This window comes from Oncorhynchus mykiss, chromosome 23, assembly GCF_013265735.2.
Source record: "Oncorhynchus mykiss isolate Arlee chromosome 23, USDA_OmykA_1.1, whole genome shotgun sequence".
Lineage (NCBI taxonomy): Eukaryota > Metazoa > Chordata > Actinopteri > Salmoniformes > Salmonidae > Oncorhynchus > Oncorhynchus mykiss.
The window spans coordinates 7,189,066-7,211,009 of NC_048587.1; the positions used below are offsets into that span (position 1 = coordinate 7,189,066).

Below are 21,944 nucleotides of genomic sequence, written 5' to 3' on the forward strand. Positions count from 1 at the left end.
CAGCTCAGTTTCCACCTCATTTTGTGGGCAGTGAGCACATAGCCTGTCTTCTCTTGAGAGCCATGTCTGCCTACGGCGGCCTTTCTCAATAGCAAGGCTATGCTCACTGAGTCTGTACATAGTCAAAGCTTTCCTTAATTTTGGGTCAGTCACAGTGTGACTGTGTACTCTCTGTGTAGGGCCAAATAGCATTCTAGTTTGCTCTGTTTTTTTGTTAATTCTTTCCAATGTGTCAAGTAATTATCTTTTTGTTTTCTCATGATTTGGTTGGGTCTAATTGTGCTGTTGTCCTGGGGCTATGTGGAGTCTGTTTGTGTTTGTGAACAGAGCCCCAGGACCAGCTTGCTTAGGGGACTCTTCTCCAGGTTCATCTCTCTGTAGGTGATGGCTTTGTTGTGGAAGTTTGGGAATCGCTTCCTCTCTCTGTCTCTCTCTCTCTGTCTCTCTGTCTCTCTCTCTCTCTCTCTCTCTGTCTCTCTTTCTTTGTCTCTCTCTTTGTCTCTCTGTCTCTGTCTCTCTGTCTCTGTCTCTCTCTCTTTGTCTCTCTCTCTTTGTCTCTCTCTCTGTCTCTGTCTCTCTGTCTCTGTCTCTGTCTCTCTGTCTCTCTCTCTGTCTCTCTCTCTGTCTCTCTCTCTTTGTCTCTCTCTCTTTGTCTCCCTGTCTCTGTCTCTCTCTCTGTCTCTCTGTCTGTCTCTCTCTGTCTCTCTCTCTCTCTCTCTCTCTGTCTCTCTCTCTTTGTCTGTCTCTCTCTCTGTCTCGCTCTCCGTCTCTCTGTCTCTCTCTCTGTCTCTCTGTCTGTCTCTCTGTCTGTGTGTCTGTGTTCTGAATGACTGATAGTGAGTGATTCAGCTCCATGGTTTAACAGTCTGTTTCTCTCGTCTTTACTCGGCAGATGTTTTCCGTTATCCCCCACAAGTTTCTTCCCAACGTCAAGAACCCTTGCTGGTACGAGGAGCACACTGGGAATATCAGCAGGGACCCTTACAGGACGAACCTTTACGCCCGCTACTCGCGCCGCTTCAGAACCGTGTTTGAGTACCTGAGGAAGGCTTTCCGAGAACACCTGTACCGCCGCGGGGGGAAATACTACCGCATTCGCTGCCTGCCTTACTTCTACATCATAGGCCAGCCTAAGTGTGGCACCACAGACCTGTACGACAGGCTTCAGCTGCATCCGGAGGTCAGGTTCACCACCTTCAAAGAGCCTCACTGGTGGACCAGGAAGAGGTTTGGTGAGTTTTACTGGAGAGACACACACACACAAAGTAACAAACACACACAGTCACAAACTACTACTTATTCAGGCCATCCAGCCCATGAGCTACAAACACACACACACACACACAAACACACACACACACACACACACACAGTCACAAACACACGGACGCACGCAGGCAGACAGGCAGGCATGCAGGCAGGCAGGCAGGCAGGCAGGCAGACAGACAGACAGACAGACAGACAGACAGACAGACAGACAGACAGACAGACAATAGTTAACAGACAGACAGTAGTTAACAGCTTCAACAGCTTTGCATGACCCTTCACCTTGCTGGAGCCGTGGAGGCTGATGGGGATCACGGGCTGGAATGTGTGTGTGTGTGTGTGTGTGGTTGTGTGTGTGTGTGTGTGTGTAGTTGTGTGTGTGTGTGTGGTTGTGTGTGTGTGTGTGTAGTTGTGTGTGTGTGTAGTTGTGTGTGTGTGTGTGTGGTTGTGTGTGTGTGTGTGTGTGTAGTTGTGTGTGTGTGTGTGTGGTTGTGTGTGTGTGTGTAGTTGTGTGTGTGTGTGTGTGTGGTTGTGTGTGTGTGTGTGTAGTTGTGTGTGTGTGTGTGTGGTTGTGTGTGTGTGTGTAGTTGTGTGTGTGTGGTTGTGTGTGTGTGTGTAGTTGTGTGTGTGTGTGTGTGGTTGTGTGTGTGTGTGTGGTTGTGTGTGTGTGTGTGTAGTTGTGTGTGTTTGTGTAGTTGTGTATGTGTGTGTGTGGTTGTGTGTGTGTGTGTAGTTGTGTGTGTGGTTGTGTGTGTGTGTGTAGTTGTGTGTGGTTGTGTGTGTGTGTGTGACCTCCAGGGGGCCCCCCCATTGATTTATAACTCAATTTATCATATTAACATTAACATAACATTTTTATTTTTGTAGAATTGCAGGATATTTGCTTTAAAACGTAAACGTTTCTTTCCACCATCAAGAGGGGGGCTGTGAGGTGGGGGGCCCCCCAAACGAAAATGTTCTTAGGGCCCCCAAACGGCTAGAGCCGACCCTGACCTTACTTTGGGGATGTGGCCGAAGCCACTACAAACTGACAGAGCCATTAGTCCTTGAAGCTCTATTGCAGTGTGCCGTGCAGGTGTGTGTGTGTTGCTCTAAATAAGAGTATCTGCTGGGGGGCGTGGGTGTATGTGGAGTATAAATTAACCAGCGGTTTCCTGTTGTGATGGTATTGCATCATTGGATATCCTGTCAAATGCTACAGTACAAATCCAACAGTGTGTGTGTGTGTGTGTGTGTGTGTGTGTGTGTGTGTGTGTGTGTGTGTGTGTGTGTGTGTGTGCGTGTGCGTGCGCGTGTCTGTGTGCGTGTCTGTGTCTGTGTATATATATATGTATATATATATAGAGGTGGATGTTATGAACACACACAGATTTAATAACCTGTTGTCCCCATCTGGGGACGTTGAGGAATGTGTTGAAGTTCATCACTCTGTGTAATACTCTGTCATGTGCTGTTCTCGCCATGTGCCTCTGTAAGGCTAGCAGCCGCCACAGATGGGACTATATGGGAAGTTGTAGGTGTGTGAAAACAGAACAGGGAGTCCCAGGTGAAATCCCAGTTGACCTCAATGAGAAGAAACTGAACTTGAAAACTTCTTCAAAACAGGAAATTAGATTTGCGGCTTTTGGCGAGAGGAATTTAGTGATACTCATCCTTTCTCCCCCCCCCTCTCTCCCTCTCTGTCTCTCTCTCCCTCTGTCTCTCTCCCCCTCTCTCCTTCCCTCTCTTTTTCCTTCTCTCTCTCTTCCTCTCTCTCTCTCTCTCTCTTTCCCTCTCTCTCTCCCTATCTTCCTCTCTCTCTCCCTCTCTCTCTCTCTCCCTCTCTTCCGCTCTCCCTCTCCTTCTCTCCTCTCTCTCTCTCCACCTCTCTCCACCTCTCTACGAGCATCAGGATACCATCATTGTTAATCAGGGACACTGAAGATGAGAAATCCTACAATTGTTGTGAGGATTTACAATCCAAGGTGTTTATTGTGTAATCGGGTAGTGGTTTATACTGTCGAACCACAAAGTTTCTAATTCTGAGCTCAGCCTCTAATCCTGGGGAAAACTAACTGTCGTGTCATATTGTATATATAAAGGTCTCTAATTCTGAGCCCAGCCTCTAATCCTGGGGAAAACTAACTGTAGTGTTATACTGTATGAAAGCCTCTAATTCTGAGCTCAGCCTCTAATCCTGTGGAAAACTATATATATGTATGTATGCATATCTCCCAAATGGAACCCTATTCTCAATAGGCACTTGTCAAAAGTAGTGCACTACCTAGGGGACAAGGAGTGCACTACCAAGGGGAAAAGTGGTGCACTACCTAGGGGAAAGTAATTCCATTTGGAACACAGCCTAGGTGTATAATCATATCAGTCTGTTGATAACAGTGAAACAGTATGTCACCTGGCCCTGCGGCGCTCAAACTACAGTCTGGTACTTCTGATTCACTGTGACGAGAAACAGACTCATGTAGCTGTATAGATCAAGCTGACCCTGTGGGTTTACGTGAAGGACAACATGTAGCTGTATAGATCAAGCTGACCCTGTGGGTTTACGTGAAGGACAACATGTAGCTGTATAGATCAAGCTGACCCTGTGGGTTTACGTGAAGGACAACATGTAGCTGTATAGATCAAGCTGACCCTGTGGGTTTACGTGAAGGACAACATGTACCTGTATAGATCAAGCTGACCCTGTGGGTTTACGTGAAGGACAACATGTACCTGTATATATCAAGCTGACCCTGTGGGTTTACGTGAAGGACAACATGTAGCTGTATAGATCAAGCTGACCCTGTGGGTTTACGTGAAGGACAACATGTAGCTGTATAGATCAAGCTGACCCTGTGGGTTTACGTGAAGGACAACATGTAGCTGTATAGATCAAGCTGACCCTGTGGGTTTACGTGAAGGACAACATGTACCTGTATAGATCAAGCTGACCCTGTGGGTTTACGTGAAGCACAACATGTAGCTGTATAGATCAAGTTGACCCTGTGGGTTTACGTGAAGGACAACATGTACCTGTAGAGATCAAGCTGACCCTGTGGGTTTACGTGAAGGACAACATCTACCTGTATAGATCAAGCTGACCCTGTGGGTTTACGTGAAGGACAACATGTAGCTGTATAGATCAAGCTGACCCTGTGGGTTTACGTGAAGCACAACATGTAGCTATATAGATCAAGCTGACCCTGTGGGTTTACGTGAAGGACAACATGTACCTGTATAGATCAAGCTGACCCTGTGGGTTTACGTGAAAGACAACATGTAGCTGTATAGATCAAGCTGACCCTGTGGGTTTACGTGAAGCACAACATGTACCTGTAGAGATCAAGCTGACCCTGTGGGTTTACGTGAAGGACAACATGTAGCTGTATAGATCAAGCTGACCCTGTGGGTTTACGTGAAGGACAACATGTACCTGTATAGATCAAGCTGACCCTGTGGGTTTACGTGAAGGACAACATCTACCTGTATAGATCAAGCTGACCCTGTGGGTTTACGTGAATGACAACATGTACCTGTATCGATCAAGCTGACCCTGTGGGTTTACGTGAAGGACAACATGTAGCTGTATAGATCAAGCTGACCCTGTGGGTTTACGTGAAGGACAACATATAGCTGTAGAGATTAAGCTGACTCTGTGGGTTTACGTGAACGCAACATGTGGCTGTATAGATCAAGCTGACCCTGTGGGTTTACGTGATACACAACATGTAGCTGTATAGATCAAGCTGACCCTGTGGGTTTACGTGAAGGACAACATGTACCTGTATAGATTAAGCTGACCCTGTGGGTTTACGTGAAGGACAACATGTAGCTGTATAGATCAAGCTGACTCTGTGGGTTTACGTGAAGGACAACATGTACCTGTATAGATCAAGCTGACCCTGTGGGTTTATGTGAAGCACAACATGTCAGGTAGGGCTTTGACTTGGACTAAAACTGTAGACAGGTTGAGCGGTTTTAGTGTCTATGAAGGACTTGAGAGGACATTTCCTAATGTTGCTTTCTCCCTCTATTTTTCTGTTTCTCTCTCTCTCTATCATTCTTTGTCTATCGTTCTCTCTCCGTTCCCTCCCTCCCTCTCTCCCCACTTGCCATCTCCCCTCCTCCCTCTCCCCTCTCTCCCTCCCCCCTCCCCTCTCTCCCTCCCTCTTTTCTCTCTCTCCCTTCCCCCCTTCCCCCCTCTCTCTCCCCCTCCACCCTCCACCTGCCTCCCTCTCCCACCCCTCCCTCTCTCCTCCCTCCCTCTCTCCTCCCTCCCTCCCTCCCTCTCCCATCCCTCCCTCCCTCCCTCCCTCCCTCCCTCCCTCTCCCATCGCTGGCTCCCTCCTCCCTCTCCCTCCCTCCCTCTCTCCTCCCTCCCTCCCTCTCCCATCCCTCCCTCCCTCCCTCTCTCTCTCCCTTCCCTCCCTCCCTCCCTCCCTCCCTCCCTCCCTCTCCCATCCCTCCCTCTCTCCTCCCTCCCTCCCTCTCTCCTCCCTCTCTCTCCTCCCTCCCTCTCTCCTCCCTCCCTCCCTCCTTCTCTCCCTCCCTCCCTCCCTCCCTCCCTCCCTCCCTCCCTCCCTCCCCCATCCCTCCCTCCCTCTCCCCCCCTCCCTCCCTCCCCCATCCCTCCCTCCCTCTCCCCCCCTCCCTCCCTCCCTCTCCCCCCCTCCCTCCCTCCCTCCCTCCCTCCCTCCCTCCCTCCCTCCCTCTCTCCTCCCTCCCTCCCTCTCTCCTCCCTCCCCCCTCCCTCCTCCCTCCCCCTCTCCCTCCCTCTCTCCTCCCTCCCTCCCTCCCTCTCTCCCTTCTCTCCCTCCCTCCCTCCCTCCCTCCCTCCCTCTCTCCTCCCTCCCTCCCTCCCTCTCTCCCTTCTCTCTCTCCCTCCCTCCCTCCCTCCCTCCCTCTCCCCTCCCTCCCTCCCTCCCTCTCCCCTCCCTCCCTCCCTCCCTCCCTCCCTCCCTCCCTCCCTCCCTCCCTCCCTCCCTCCCTCTCTCCTCCCTCCCTCCCTCCCTCTCTCCTCCCTCCCCCCTCCCTCCTCCCTCCCCCTCTCCCTCCCTCTCTCCTCCCTCCCTCCAGGTATAATCCGTCTGAGTGAGGGGTTCCATGACCGTTACCCAGTGGAAGACTATTTGGATCTGTTTGACCTGGCAGCCTATCAGATCCAAGACAACCTGATGGGAAACGCCCACTCAGGAGCCCCAGAGCAACACAACATCATCATAGGTAGAACACCTTTAATATCAACACAACATCATCATTAATATCAACACCACATCATCATTAATATCAACACAACATCATCATTAATATCAACACAACATCATCATTAATATCAACACAACATCATCATTAATATCAACACGACATCATCATTAATATCAACACAACATCGTCATTAATATCAACACAACATCATCATAGGAAACACCTTTAATATCAACACAACATCATCATTAATATCAACACAACATCATCATTAATATCAACACAACATCATCATTAATATCAACACGACATCATCATTAATATCAACACAACATCATCATTAATATCAACACAATATCATCATTAATATCAACACAACATCATCATTAATATCAACACAACATCGTCATTAATATCAACACAACATCATCATAGGAAACACCATTAATATCAACACAACATCGTCATTAATATCAACACAACATCATCATTAATATCAACACAACATCATCATTAATATCAACACAATATCATCATTAATATCAACACAACATCATCATTAATATCAACACAACATCATCATAGGAAACACCTTTAATATCAACACAACATCATCATTAATATCAACACAACATCATCATTAATATCAACACAACATCATCATTAATATCAACACAACATCATCATTAATATCAACACAACATCATCATTAATATCAACACAACATCATCATAGGAAACACCATTAATATCAACACAACATCATCATTAATATCAACACAACATCATCATTAATATCAACACAACATCATCATTAATATCAACACAACATCATCATAGGAAACACCTTCGGAAGTTGATTAAGGCAGCCCCCCCCACACCTCTTTGATTCTCTCTGATTCTGACTCCCTCCCTCCCTCCCTCCCTCCCTCCCTCGCTCCCTCGCTCCCTCCCTCGCTCCCTCGCTCCCTCCCTCCCTCCCTCACTCCCTCCCTCCCTCCCTCCCTCCCTCCCTCCCTCCCTCCCTCCCTCCCTCCCTCCCTCACTCCCTCCCTCCCTCCCTTCCTCCCTCCCTCACTCCCTCCCTCCCTCGCTCCCTCGCTCCCTCCCTCCCTCCCTCCCTCCCTCCCTCCCTCCCTCTCTTCCTCCACCAGTCCATCTTCTGATTTATGACTTTAATATAGCAAAAGTAGTCTTGCCTCACACTGAGTTGTTGTATTGAGCCCCAGCTACCAGCTTCCAGCTTCCAGTTACCAGCTTCCAGCTACCAGCTTCCAGCTAACAGCTACGAGCTAACAGCTACCAGCTACCAGCTACCAGCTACCAGTTACCAGCTACCAGTTAGCAGCTTCCAGCTACCAGCTTCCAGCTACTAGCTTCCAGCTAACAGCTACCAGCTACCAGCTACCAGTTACCAGCTACCAGCTAACAGCTACGAGCAAACAGCTACCAGCTAACAGCTACCAGCTACCAGCTAACAGCTACCAGCTACCAGCTAACAGCTAACAGCTACCAGCTACCAGCTAACAGCTACCAGCTAACAGCTAACAGCTAACAGCTAACAGCTACCAGCTACCAGTTAACAGCTAACAGCTAACAGCTACTAGCTAACAGTTTAGTAAGCCAGCTGGTCAACCCGTTTTATTCCTATCTTTAAAGAACAAATCCTTCAGGGCTGAGGAGGAGCGTCCCAGAGACCTCTTCAGTATTCACACTGTGTCCTACCCTCGCAGAGGAGAGGAGTGAGGCTTGGAGAGCCCAGCGAAGTATAGGGGAAACGGCCATAACCCTGGCCCCTAAACTCCTACACAACCCCCTGCCCAATTCAGGCCACCCTACGCCAAGAACATTACAATAGTTGAAAGTCATTCGTTCCGTGATTTTGATCACAGCTGGGATAATGAGCGAGGGAAAACGCTAGCTTGTTTCTTTCACACTTTTTTTGTTGTTGATTTAAATAAATAATAATTACCTGTTTTTCGTGATATCCATTTGCGATCCAGTTAAGATCTTGTCTCATCGCTGCAACTCCCCAACGGGCTCGGGAGAGGTCGAAGGTCGAGTCATGCGTCCTACGAAACATGACCCGCCAAACAGCGCTTCTTAACACCCGCCCGCTTAACCCGGAAGCCAGTCGCACCAATGTGTCAGTGGAAACGCAGTCCAACTGAAGACAGCCTGCAGGCGCCCCGGCCCGCCACAAGCAGTCGCTAGAGCGCAGTGAGCCAAGTAAAAAACCCCCGCCCGGTCAAACCTTCCCCTAACCCGAACGGCACTGGGTCAATTGTGTGCCGCCCTATGGGATTCCCGATCACAGCCGGTTGTGACACAGCCTGGGACCGAACCCGGGTCTGTAGTGACGCCTCAAGCACTTCGATGCAGTACCTGAGACCGCTGTGACACAGCCTGGGACCGAACCCAGGTCTGTAGTGACGCCTCAAGCACTGCGATGCAGTACCTTAGACCGCTGTGACACAGCCTGGGACCGAACCCGGGTCTGTAGTGACGCCTCAAGCACTGCGATGCAGTACCTTAGACCGCTGTGACACAGCATGGAACCGAACCCGGGTCTGTAGTGACGCCTCAAGCACTGCGATGCAGTACCTGAGACCGCTGTGACACAGCCTGGGACCGAACCCGGGTCTGTAGTGACGCCTCAAGCACTGCGATGCAGTACCTGAGACCGCTGCGACACAGCCTGGGACCGAACCCAGGTCTGTAGTGACGCCTCAAGCACTGCGATGCAGTACCTGAGACCGCTGTGACACAGCCTGGGACCGAACCCGGGTCTGTAGTGACGCCTCATGCACTTCGATGCAGTACCTTAGACCGCTGTGACACAGCCTGGAACCGAACCCGGGTCTGTAGTGACGCCTCAAGCACTGCGATGCAGTACCTTAGACCGCTGCACCACTCGGGAGGCCCAGAACACTAGATTTAAAAAATATAAATCTTAATTTTAATAATATTGTTTGTATTGTTTTCCACTGTTTCTATGCTTCTCATGTGTTTGTACATTCTGACCGTTATTAGTTCAACTAAATATCATACGGCATTATGTCAGACACTACAGTGTTAAATGACAGGACGTTGAAGGAGGACACTACAGTGTTTAATGACAGGACGTTGAAGGAGGACACTACAGTGTTAAATGACAGGACGTTGAAGGAGGACACTACAGTGTTTAATGACAGGACGTTGAAGGAGGACACTACAGTGTTAAATGACAGGACGTTGAAGGAGGACACTACAGTGTTAAATGACAGGACGTTGAAGGAGGACACTACAGTGTTAAATGACAGGACGTTGAAGGAGGACACTACAGTGTTAAATGACAGGACGTTGAAGGAGGACACTACAGTGTTAAATGACAGGACGTTGAAGGAGGACACTACAGTGTTAAATGACAGGACGTTGAAGGAGGACACTACAGTGTTAAATGACAGGACGTTGAAGGAGGACACTACAGTGTTAAATGACAGGACGTTGAAGGAGGACACTACAGTGTTTAATGACAGGACGTTGAAGGAGGACACTACAGTGTTAAATGACAGGACGTTGAAGGAGGACACTACAGTGTTAAATGACAGGACGTTGAAGGAGGACACTACAGTGTTAAATGACAGGACGTTGAAGGAGGACACTACAGTGTTAAATGACAGGACGTTGAAGGAGGACACTACAGTGTTAAATGACAGGACGTTGAAGGAGGACACTACAGTGTTAAATGACAGGACGTTGAAGGAGGACACTACAGTGTTAAATGACAGGACGTTGAAGGAGGACACTACAGTGTTAAATGACAGGACGTTGAAGGAGGACACTACAGTGTTTAATGACAGGACGTTGAAGGAGGAGAACACTAATATAAGGTGAAGAAGGGCATTAATGCTTTTCTGTGATTAATTATCGAATGTCCTAACGGAGGAGGTTTATATAGAAGCACTGTCCTCTCCAGCAAATACTTACACAACGGTTTACACTGTATTCATGGTACTTCCTTTGTCTTGTTTATGCAAATCAATAAACCGTGTGTTTGTGTTTGTTTGTTTGTTTGTGTTCCAGGAGAGGCCAGTGCGTCCACCATGTGGGACAACAATGCCTGGGCGTATTTCTATGACAACTCGACTGAGGCGGAGGCGGAGCCACCCTTCCTCATCCAGGACTTTATCCACACGCTTCAGCCTGACGCAAGGTTCATCGTCATGCTCAGAGACCCTGTAGAGAGGTACTGTAACTGCTATTAATACTACTACTACTACCACTACTATTAATACTACTACTACTAACCCTTCAGCCTGACGCAAGGTTCATTGTCATGCTCAGAGACCCTGTAGAGAGGTACTGTAACTGCTATTAATACTACTACTACTACCACTACTATTAATACTACTACTACTAACCCTTCAGCCTGACGCAAGGTTCATCGTCATGCTCAGAGACCCTGTAGAGAGGTACTGTAACTGCTATTAATACTACTACTACTACCACTACTATTAATACTACTACTACCACCATTAATACTACTACTACTACTACTACTACTACTATTAATACTACTACTACTACTACTACCCTGTAGAGAGGTACTGTAACTGCTATTAATACTACTACTACTACCACTACTATTAATATTACTACTACTACTAATACTACTACCACTACTATTAATACTACTACTACCACTGTTAATACTGCCACTATTAATACTACTACTACTACTACCCTGTAGAGAGGTACTGTAACTACTATCAATACTACTACTACCAATACTACTACCACTACTATTAATACTACTACTACCACCATTAATACTGCCACTACTAATACTATTACTACTACTACTATTAATACTACTACTACTACTACTACTATTAATACTACTACTACTACTACTACTACTACTATTAATACTGCTATCACTGCTGCTATTAATACTACTAATACTACTGCTACTATTACTACTACTACTACTACTACTACTACTACTACTGCTACTACTACTACTACTACTACTGCTACTACTACTGCTACTACTACTACTACTACTACTGTTACTACTACTACTACTACTACCACTAACCCTCCAGCTTGAAGCATGGCTCATCATCATGCTCAGAGACCCTGTAGAGAGGTGGGTCTGTCTGTCTCCATCTCTGCCTGTATCTCCCTCTCTCATTCTCTCCATCTCTCCATCATTCTCTCCATCTCTCCCTGTTTCTCCCTCTCTCTTTCTCTCCATCTCTCCATCATTCTCCCCATCTCTCCCTGTATATCCCTCTCTCTTTATCTCCATCTCTCCATCATTCTCTCCATCTCTCCCTGTATCTCCCTCTCTCTTTCTCTCCATCTCTCCATCATTCTCTCCATCTCTCCCTGTATCTCCCTCTCTCTTTCTCTCCATCTCTCCATCATTCTCTCCATCTCTCCCTGTATCTCCCTCTCTCTTTCTCTCCATCTCTCCATCATTCTCTCCATCTCTCCCTGTTTCTCCCTCTCTCTTTCTCTCCATCTCTCCATCATTCTCTCCATCTCTCCCTGTATATCCCTCTCTCTTTATCTCCATCTCTCCATCATTCTCTCCATCTCTCCCTGTATCTCCCTCTCTCTTTCTCTCCATCTCTCCATCATTCTCTCCATCTCTCCCTGTATCTCCCTCTCTCTTTCTCTCCATCTCTCCATCATTCTCTCCATCTCTCATTCTCTCCATCTCCCTGTTTCTCCCTCTCTCATTTTCTCCATCTCTCCATCTCTCCCTCCGGGGCCAAATCAGCTAGCTTTGGTCCATCTACCTCTCTGTTGATGCCCAACACACTGCACACATTACCACACACACACACACACACACACACAGAAACACACACACACACACACAAAGCAGACTCCATTCCAGATGTATTTCAGATTGAGACGTGCTGTTTGTTATGAAGGAGGAATTATGTTTCAGCTAATAGCTGAAGGCCTGGCAGCGTTCTCTATAAATTAAGACTAGTTTGTCTCTTGCTCTGACTGAACAGAGTTTCACTTCAGCGAGAGAGAGAGAGAGAGAGAGAGAGAGAGAGAGAGAGAGAGAGAGAGAGAGAGAGAGAGAGAGAATAAATGTGTTTACAACCCCAGACACCACATGGGTTTTGGTGGCACGGATTGTAAGTCATGTTTGTTTGGGTTTTCAGCCTAATTCCAATAGGAGAGGTTAATCATTGAAGCTACAATACTTTGGAGAGGTTGTCTCTCATAGTACCGGAGTTGTGAGATGAACGATAACATGCTCATGACTTTGGTCGGGATTCAATCCAACCGTGGATAGTCGACAATGTGGCGCTTGGCTTTTAAAGGCAATTTCCAATTGAGCCAACACATCTGCAGCATTTACCATCCCTTTAAATATGGCCCTTTAAATATGGCCCTTTAAATATGGCCCTTTAAATATGGCCCTTTAAATATGGCCTTTTAAAAGCTGCATTGTCAACAACCAGCGATCTGATTGAATCCCAGCCTTGGTTGTTGTAGTTGTTGATGTTGATGGTGGTGTTGTTGATGTTGATGGTGGTGTTGTTGTAGTTGATGGTGGTGTTGATGATGTTGTTGATGGTGGTGTTGATGGTGGTGATGTTGATGGTGGTGATGTTGATGGAGGTGTTGATGGTGGTGTTGTTGATGGAGGTGTTGTTGATGTTGTTGATGGTGGTGTTGATGGTGGTGTTGATGGTGGTGTTGTTGTTGTTGATGGTGGTGTTGTTGTTGTTGATGGTGGTGTTGATGGTGGTGTTGATGGTGGTGATGTTGATGGTGGTGATGTTGATGGTGGTGTTGTTGATGGTGGTGTTGATGGTGGTGTTGATGGTGGTGATGTTGATGGTGGTGATGTTGATGGTGGTGTTGTTGATGGTGGTGTTGTTGTAGTTGATGGTGGTGTTGATGGTGGTGTTGATGGTGGTGTTGTTGTTGTTGATGGTGGTGTTGTTGTAGTTGATGGTGGTGTTGATGGTGGTGTTGGTGGTGGTGTTGTTGTAGTTGATGGTGGTGTTGATGGTGGTGTTGATGGTGGTGTTGTTGTTGTTGATGGTGGTGTTGTTGTTGTTGTTGATGGTGGTGTTGTTGTAGTTGTTGGTGGTGGTGTTGTTGTTGATGTTGATGGTGGTGTTTTTGTAGTTGTTGGTGGTGGTGTTGATGTTGGTGGTGGTGTTGATGGTGGTGTTGATGGTGGTGTTGTTGTAGTTGATGGTGGTGTTGATGGTGGTGTTGTTGTAGTTGATGGTGGTGTTGATGGTGGTGTTGATGGTGGTGTTGTTGTAGTTGATGGTGGTGTTGATGGTGGTGTTGATGGTGGTGTTGTTGTTGTTGATGGTGGTGTTGTTGTTGTTGTTGATGGTGGTGTTGTTGTAGTTGATGGTGGTGTTGATGGTGGTGTTGATGGTGGTGTTGATGGTGGTGTTGATGGTGGTGTTGATGGTGGTGTTGTTGTTGTTGATGGTGGTGTTGATGGTGGTGTTGATGGTGGTGTTGATGGTGGTGTTGATGGTGGTGTTGTTGTTGTTGATGGTGGTGTTGATGGTGGTGTTGATGGTGGTGTTGATGGTGGTGTTGATGGTGGTGTTGTTGATGGTGGTGTTGATGGTGGTGTTGTTGTTGTTGATGGTGGTGTTGATGGTGGTGTTGATGGTGGTGTTGTTGTTGTTGATGGTGGTGTTGATGGTGGTGTTGATGGTGGTGTTGTTGATGGTGGTGTTGATGGTGGTGTTGTTGTTGTTGATGGTGGTGTTGATGGTGGTGTTGATGGTGGTGTTGTTGATGGTGGTGTTGATGGTTGTGTTGTTGTTGTTGATGGTGGTGTTGATGGTGGTGTTGATGGTGGTGTTGATGGTGGTGTTGATGGTGGTGTTGATGGTGGTGTTGATGGTTGTGTTGTTGATGGTGATGTTTATGATGGTGGTGTTGTAGTTGATGGTGGTGTTGTTGTTGTTGATGGTGGTGTTGATGGTGGTGTTGTTGATGGTGGTGTTGGTGGTGGTGTTGTTGTTGTTGATGGTGGTGTTGATGGTGTTGATGATGGTGGTGTTGTTGATGGTGGTGTTGTTGTTGTTGATGGTGGTGTTGATGATGGTGGTGTTGTAGTTGATGGTGGTGTTGTTGGTGGTGTTGATGTAGTTGATGGTGGTGTTGATGGTGGTGTTGTAGTTGATGGTGGTGTTGGTGGTGGTGGTGTTGTAGTTAATGGTGTTGTTGATGGTGGTGTTGTTGTTGATGGTGGTGGTGTTGATGGTGGTGTTGGTGTTGTTGTAGTTGTTGGTGTTGTTGTTGGTGGTGGTGGTGTTGATGGTGGTGTTGTTGTAGTTGATGGTGGTGTTGATGTTGGTGGTGGTGTTGATGGTGGTGTTGTTGTAGTTGTTGGTGTTGTTGTTGTTGGTGGTGGTGTTGATGGTGGTGTTGTTGTAGTTGATGGTGGTGTTGATGGTGGTGTTGATGTTGGTGGTGGTGTTGATGGTGGTGTTGTTGTAGTTGATGGTGGTGTTGGTGGTGGTGTTGATGGTCGTGGTGGTGTTGATGGTAGTGGTGTTGTTGTAGTTGATGTTGGTGTTGATGATGGTGGTGGTGTTGATGGTGGTGGTGTTATTGTTGATGGTGGTGTTATTGTTGATGGTGGTGTTGTTGTTGATGGTGGTGTTGATGTTGGTGGTGGTGTTGATGTTGGTGGTGGTGTTGATGGTGGTGGTGTTGTAGTTGGTGGTGGTGTTGTAGTTGGTGGTGGTGTTGATGGTGGTGTTGTTGATGTTGGTGGTGGTGTTGATGGTGGTGGTGTTATTGTTGATGGTGGTGTTGTTGTTGATGGTGGTGGTGTTATTGTTGATGGTGGTGTTGTTGTTGATGGTGTTGTTGTTGTTGATGGTGGTGTTGTTGTTGTTGGTGGTGGTGTTGATGGTGGTGGTGTTGTTGATGGTGGTGGTGTTATTGTTGATGGTGGTGTTGATGTTGGTGGTGGTGTTGATGGTGGTGTTGATGGTGGTGTTGTAGTTGATGGTGGTGGTGTTGTTGTTGATGGTGGTGGTGTTGATGGTGGTGGTGTTATTGTTGATGGTGGTGTTGTTGTTGATGGTGGTGTTGTTGTTGGTGGTGGTGTTGATGGTGGTGGTGTTGTTGGTGTTGTTGATGTTGGTGGTGGTGTTGATGGTGGTGGTGTTATTGTTGATGGTGGTGTTGTTGTTGATGGTGGTGTTGGTGGTGGTGTTGTTGTTGTTGATGGTGGTGTTGATGGTGTTGATGATGGTGGTGTTGTTGATGGTGGTGTTGTTGTTGTTGATGGTGGTGTTGATGATGGTGGTGTTGTAGTTGATGGTGGTGTTGTTGGTGGTGTTGATGTAGTTGATGGTGGTGTTGATGGTGGTGTTGTAGTTGATGGTGGTGTTGGTGGTGGTGGTGTTGTAGTTAATGGTGTTGTTGATGGTGGTGTTGTTGTTGATGGTGGTGGTGTTGATGGTGGTGTTGGTGTTGTTGTAGTTGTTGGTGTTGTTGTTGGTGGTGGTGGTGTTGATGGTGGTGTTGTTGTAGTTGATGGTGGTGTTGATGTTGGTGGTGGTGTTGATGGTGGTGTTGTTGTAGTTGTTGGTGTTGTTGTTGTTGGTGGTGGTGTTGATGGTGGTGTTGTTGTAGTTGATGGTGGTGTTGATGGTGGTGTTGATGTTGGTGGTGGTGTTGATGGTGGTGTTGTTGTAGTTGATGGTGGTGTTGGTGGTGGTGTTGATGGTCGTGGTGGTGTTGATGGTAGTGGTGTTGTTGTAGTTGATGTTGGTGTTGATGATGGTGGTGGTGTTGATGGTGGTGGTGTTATTGTTGATGGTGGTGTTATTGTTGATGGTGGTGTTGTTGTTGATGGTGGTGTTGATGTTGGTGGTGGTGTTGATGTTGGTGGTGGTGTTGATGGTGGTGGTGTTGTAGTTGGTGGTTGTGTTGTAGTTGGTGGTGGTGTTGATGGTGGTGTTGTTGATGTTGGTGGTGGTGTTGATGGTGGTGGTGTTATTGTTGATGGTGGTGTTGTTGTTGATGGTGGTGGTGTTATTGTTGATGGTGGTGTTGTTGTTGATGGTGTTGTTGTTGTTGATGGTGGTGTTGTTGTTGTTGGTGGTGGTGTTGATGGTGGTGGTGTTGTTGATGGTGGTGGTGTTATTGTTGATGGTGGTGTTGATGTTGGTGGTGGTGTTGATGGTGGTGTTGATGGTGGTGTTGTAGTTGATGGTGGTGGTGTTGTTGTTGATGGTGGTGGTGTTGATGGTGGTGGTGTTATTGTTGATGGTGGTGTTGTTGTTGATGGTGGTGTTGTTGTTGGTGGTGGTGTTGATGGTGGTGGTGTTGTTGGTGTTGTTGATGTTGGTGGTGGTGTTGATGGTGGTGGTGTTATTGTTGATGGTGGTGTTGTTGTTGATGGTGGTGTTGATGTTGGTGGTGTTGTTGTAGTTGTTGGTGTTGTTGATGTTGATGGTGGTGTTGTTGTAGTTGTTGGTGTTGTTGTAGTTGTTGGTGTTGTTGTTGTTGATGGTGGTGTTGTTGTAGTTGGTGGTGGTGTTGATGGTGGTGGTGGTGTTGATGGTGGTGTTGATGTTGGTGGTGGTGTTGATGGTGGTGTTGATGGTGGTGGTGTTGTTGTAGTTGATGGAGGTGTTGATGTTGGTGGTGGTGTTGATGGTGGTGTTGATGGTGGTGGTGTTGATGGTGGTGGTGTTGTTGTAGTTGGTGGTGGTGTTGGTGGTGGTGTTGATGGTGGTGGTGTTGTTGTAGTTGATGGTGGTGTTGATGTTGGTGGTGGTGTTGATGGTGGTGTTGATGGTGGTGGTGTTGTTGTAGTTGATGGTGGTGTTGATGTTGGTGGTGGTGTTGATGGTGGTGTTGATGGTGGTGGTGTTGTTGATGGAGGTGTTGATGTTGGTGGTGGTGTTGATGGTGGTGTTGATGGTGGTGTTGTAGTTGATGGTGTTGTTGATGGTGGTGGTGTTGGTGGTGTTGTTGTTGATGTTGATGGTGGTGTTGTTGTAGTTGTTGGTGTTGTTGTTGTTGGTGGTGGTGTTGATGGTGGTGTTGTTGTTGATGTTGGTGGTGGTGTTGATGGTGGTGTTGATGGTGGTGGTGTTGTTGTAGTTGATTGAGGTGTTGATGTTGGTGGTGGTGTTGATGGAGGTGTTGATGTTGGTGTTGATGTTGGTGGTGGTGTTGATGGTGGTGTTGATGGTGGTGGTGTTGTTGATGGAGGTGTTGATGTTGGTGTTGATGTTGGTGGTGGTGTTGATGGTGGTGTTGTTGATGTTGGTGGTGGTGTTGGTGGTGTTGTTGTTGATGTTGATGGTGGTGTTGTTGTAGTTGTTGGTGTTGTTGTTGTTGGTGGTGGTGTTGATGGTGGTGTTGTTGTTGATGTTGGTGGTGGTGTTGATGGTGGTGTTGATGGTGGTGGTGTTGTTGTAGTTGATTGAGGTGTTGATGTTGGTGGTGGTGTTGATGGTTGTGTTGATGGTGTTGGTGTTGATGTTGGTGGTGATGTTGATGGTGGTGTTGTTGATGGTGATGTTAATGTTGGTTTTGTAGTTGTTGGTGATGGTGTTGATGGTGATGGTGTTGATGGTGATGTTAATGGTGGTTTTGTAGTTGTTGGTGATGTTTATGGTGGTGTTGTTGTAGGTGTTGGTGATGTTGATGGTGGTGTTGTTGTTGTTGTTTGTTGTCTCAGGTTGTACTCCGACTATCTCTACTTTGGGATCACTAATAAGTCTGCGGAGGATTTCCAGGACAAGGTGTCCGAGTCTCTCCAGCTGTTTGAAGGGTGCCTGACAGAGTACACCATGCGCTCCTGTGTGTACAACACTACGCTCAACAACGCCATGCCAGTGAGTAGCCTTCACCTTCTCCACATCCATGTGCTTTCTGTGTTTTAACAGACTGACCATAACAGTCTAACTGTCCAGGTGAATGGGGGCGGGGAGGGGGGGGGTGTCTCCTCCATTCTCTCCTCTATTCTCCTCCATTCTCTCCTCCACTCTCTCCTCCATTCTCTCCTCCATTCTCTCCTCCATTCTCTCCTCCATTCTTTCCTCTATTCTCCTCCATTCTCCCCTCCATTCTCTCCTCCATTCTCTCCTCCATTCTCTCCTCTATTTTCCTCCATTCTCCCCTCCATTCTCTCCTCCATTCTCTCCTCCATTCTCTCCTCCATTCTTTCCTCTATTCTCCTCCATTCTCCCCTCCATTCTTTCCTCTATTCTCCTCCATTCTCCCCTCCATTCTCTCCTCCATTCTCTCCTCCATTCTCTCCTCCATTCTCTCCTCTATTCTCCTCCATTCTCTCCTCCATTCTCTCCTCCATTCTCTCCTCTATTCTCCTCCATTCTCTCCTCCATTCTCTCCTCTATTCTCCTCCATTCTCCCCTCCATTCTCTCCTCCATTCTCTCCTCCATTCTCTCCTCCATTCTCTCCTCTATTCTCCTCCATTCTCTCCTCCATTCTCTCCTACATTCTCTCCTCCATTCTTTCCTCTATTCTCCTCCATTCTCCCCTCCATTCTCTCCTCCATTCTCTCCTCCATTCTCTCCTCCATTCTCTCCTCTATTCTCCTCTATTCTCCTCCATTCTCTCCTCTATTCTCCTCCATTCTCTCCTCCATTCTCTCCTCCATTTTTTCCTCTATTCTCCTCCATTCTCTCCTCCATTCTTTCCTCCATTCTCTTCTCCATTCTCTCCTCTATTCTCCTCCATTCTCTCCTCCATTCTCTCCTCCATTCTCTCCTCCATTCTCTCCTCAATTCTTTCTTCTATTCTCCTCCATTCTCTCCTCCATTCTCTCCTCCATTCTCTCCTCCATTCTTTCTTCTATTCTCCTCCATTCTCTCCTCCATTCTCTCCTCCATTCTCTCCTCCATTCTCTCCTCCATTCTTTCCTCTATTATCCTCTATTCTCCTCCATTCTCTCCTCCATTCTCTCCTCTATTCTCCTCTATTCTCCTCCATTCTCTCCTCTATTCTCATCCATTCTCTCCTCCATTCTCTCCTCCATTCTCTCCTCCATTAACTCCTCCACTCTCCTCCATTCTCTCCTCCACTCTCCTCCACTCTCTCCTCCATTCTCTTCTCCATTTTCACCACTCTCCTTCATTCTCTCCTCCATTCTCTCCTCCATCAGGCCTAATTGTCAATCTGTTTATAGCCCTAGAGTTATTACAGCATGTGAGGTTGTTACCAGGCTGTTACCAAGTTGTTACCAGGCTGTTACCAAGTTGTTACCAGGCTGTTACCAAGTTGTTACCAAGCTGTTACCAAGTTGTTACCAAGCAGTTACCAAGTTGTTACCAAGCTGTTACCAAGCTGGACCAAGCTGGACCAAGCTGTTACCAAGTTGTTACCAAGCTGTTACCAAGTTGTTACCAAGCTGTTACCAAGCTGGACCAAGCTGGACCAAGCTGTTACCAAGTTGTTACCAAGCAGTTACCAAGCTGTTACCAAGCCGTTACCAAGCTGTTACCAAGCTGGACCAAGCTGGACCAAGCTGTTATCAGGCTGTTACCAAGCTGTTATCAGGCTGTTACCAAGCCGTTACCAAGCAGTTACCAAGCCATTACCAAGCTGTTACCAAGCCGTTACCAAGCCGTTACCAAGCCGTTACCAGGCTGTTACCAAGCTGTTACCAAGCCGTTACCAAGCCGTTACCAAGCCGTTACCAAGCTTTTACCAAGCCGTTACCAAGCCGTTACCAGGCTGTTACCAAGCCGTTACCAAGCCGTTACCAAGCTGTTACCAAGCCGTTACCAGGCTGTTACCAAGCTGTTACCAAGCCGTTACCAGGCTGTTACCAAGTTGTTACCAAGCTGTTACCAAGCTGTTACCAGGTTGTTCCCAAGCTGTTACCAAGCTGTTACCAAGCAGTTACCAAGCAGTTACCAAGCTGTTACCAAGCTGTTGCTAAGCTGTTACCAAGCCGTTACCAAGCCGTTACCAAGCTGTTACCAAGCTATTACCAGGCTGTTACCAAGCCTTTACCAAGCCGTTACCAAGCTGTTACCAAGCTGTTACCAAGCTGTTACCAAGTTGTTACCAAGCCGTTACCAAGCCGTTACCAAGTTGTTACCAGGCCGTTACCAAGTTGTTACCAAGCTGTTACCAAGTTGTTACCAAGCAGTTACCAATTTGTTACAAAGCTATTACCAAGCTGGACCAAGCTGGACCAAGCTGTTACCAAGCCGTTACCAAGCTGTTACCAGGCTGTTACCAAGCCGTGACCAGGCTGTTACCAAGCCGTTACCAAGCTGTTACCAAGCTGTTACCAAGCTGTTACCAGGCTGTTACCAAGCTGTTACCAAGCCGTTATCAGGCTGTTACCAAGCTGTTACCAAGTTGTTACCAAGCCGTTACCAAGCCGTTACCAAGTTGTTACCAAGCCGTTACCAGGCCGTTACCAAGTTGTTACCAAGCTGTTACCAAGTTGTTACCAAGCAGTTACCAAGTTGTTACCAAGCTATTACCAAACTGGACCAAGCTGGACCAAGCTGGACCAAGCTGTTACCAAGCCGTTACCAAGCTGTTACCAAGCCGTGACCAGGCTGTTACCACGCTGTTACCAAGCCGTTACCAAGCTGTTACCAAGCTGTTACCAATCTGTTACCAAGCTGTTACCAAGCTGGACCAAGCTGTTATCAGGCTGTTACCAAGCCGTTACCAAGCAGTTACCAAGCTGTTACCAAGCTGTTATCAGGCTGTTATCAAGCCGTTACCAAGCATTTACCAGGCCGTCACCAAGCAGTTACCAGGCCGCTACCAAGCCGTTACCAAGCCGTTACCAGGCTGTTACCAAGCCGTTACCAAGCCGTTACCAAGCCGTTACCAAGCTGTTACCGAGCCGTTACCAGGCTGTTACCAAGTTGTTACCAAGCTGTTACCAAGCTGTTAACAAGCTGTTACCAAGCTGTTGCCAAGCTATTACCAAGCTGTTACCGGGCTGTTACCAAGGTGTTAGCAAGCCGTTACCAAGCTGATTGATAAAGGTTGATAAAGCCAGTGTGTTGATAAAGCCAGTGTGTTGATAAAGCCAGTGTGTTGATGAAGCCAGTGTGTTGATGAAGCCAGTGTGTTGATAAAGCCAGTGTGTTGATAAAGCTAGTGTGTTGATAAAGCCAGTGTGTTGATGAAGCCAGTGTGTTGATGAAGCCAGTGTGTTGACGAAGCCAGTGTGTTGATGAAGCCAGTGTGTTGATAAAGCCAGTGTGTTGATGAAGCCAGTGTGTTGATGAAGCCAGTGTGTTGATGAAGCCAGTGTGTTGATGAAGCCAGTGTGTTGATAAAGCCAGTGTGTTGATAAAGCCAGTGTGTTGATGAAGCCAGTGTGTTGATAAAGCCAGTGTGTTTATGAAGCCAGTGTGTTGATGAAGCCAGTGTGTTGATAAAGCCAGTGTGTTGATAAAGCCAGTGTGTTGATGAAGCCAGTGTGTTGATAAAGCCAGTGTGTTGATAAAGCCAGTGTGTTGATG

The 21,944-nt window shown here is 47.3% G+C and overlaps 1 protein-coding gene across 2 annotated transcripts in view; it reads left to right on the top strand.

Moving 5' to 3' along the window:
* LOC110518744 (carbohydrate sulfotransferase 15) overlaps positions 1-21,944 on the top strand; it is a 38,079-nt gene that overhangs the window by 8,977 nt on the left and 7,158 nt on the right. The window contains exons 2-5 of one of the 2 annotated variants that reach the window (XM_036959985.1): positions 893-1,232; positions 6,322-6,468; positions 10,515-10,677; positions 18,160-18,316. In XM_036959985.1, the coding sequence (XP_036815880.1) occupies positions 893-1,232; positions 6,322-6,468; positions 10,515-10,677; positions 18,160-18,316 (807 nt within the window). The remainder of the gene's footprint in view (positions 1-892; positions 1,233-6,321; positions 6,469-10,514; positions 10,678-18,159; positions 18,317-21,944) is intronic. The other variant, XM_036959986.1, reaches the window with a different exon arrangement.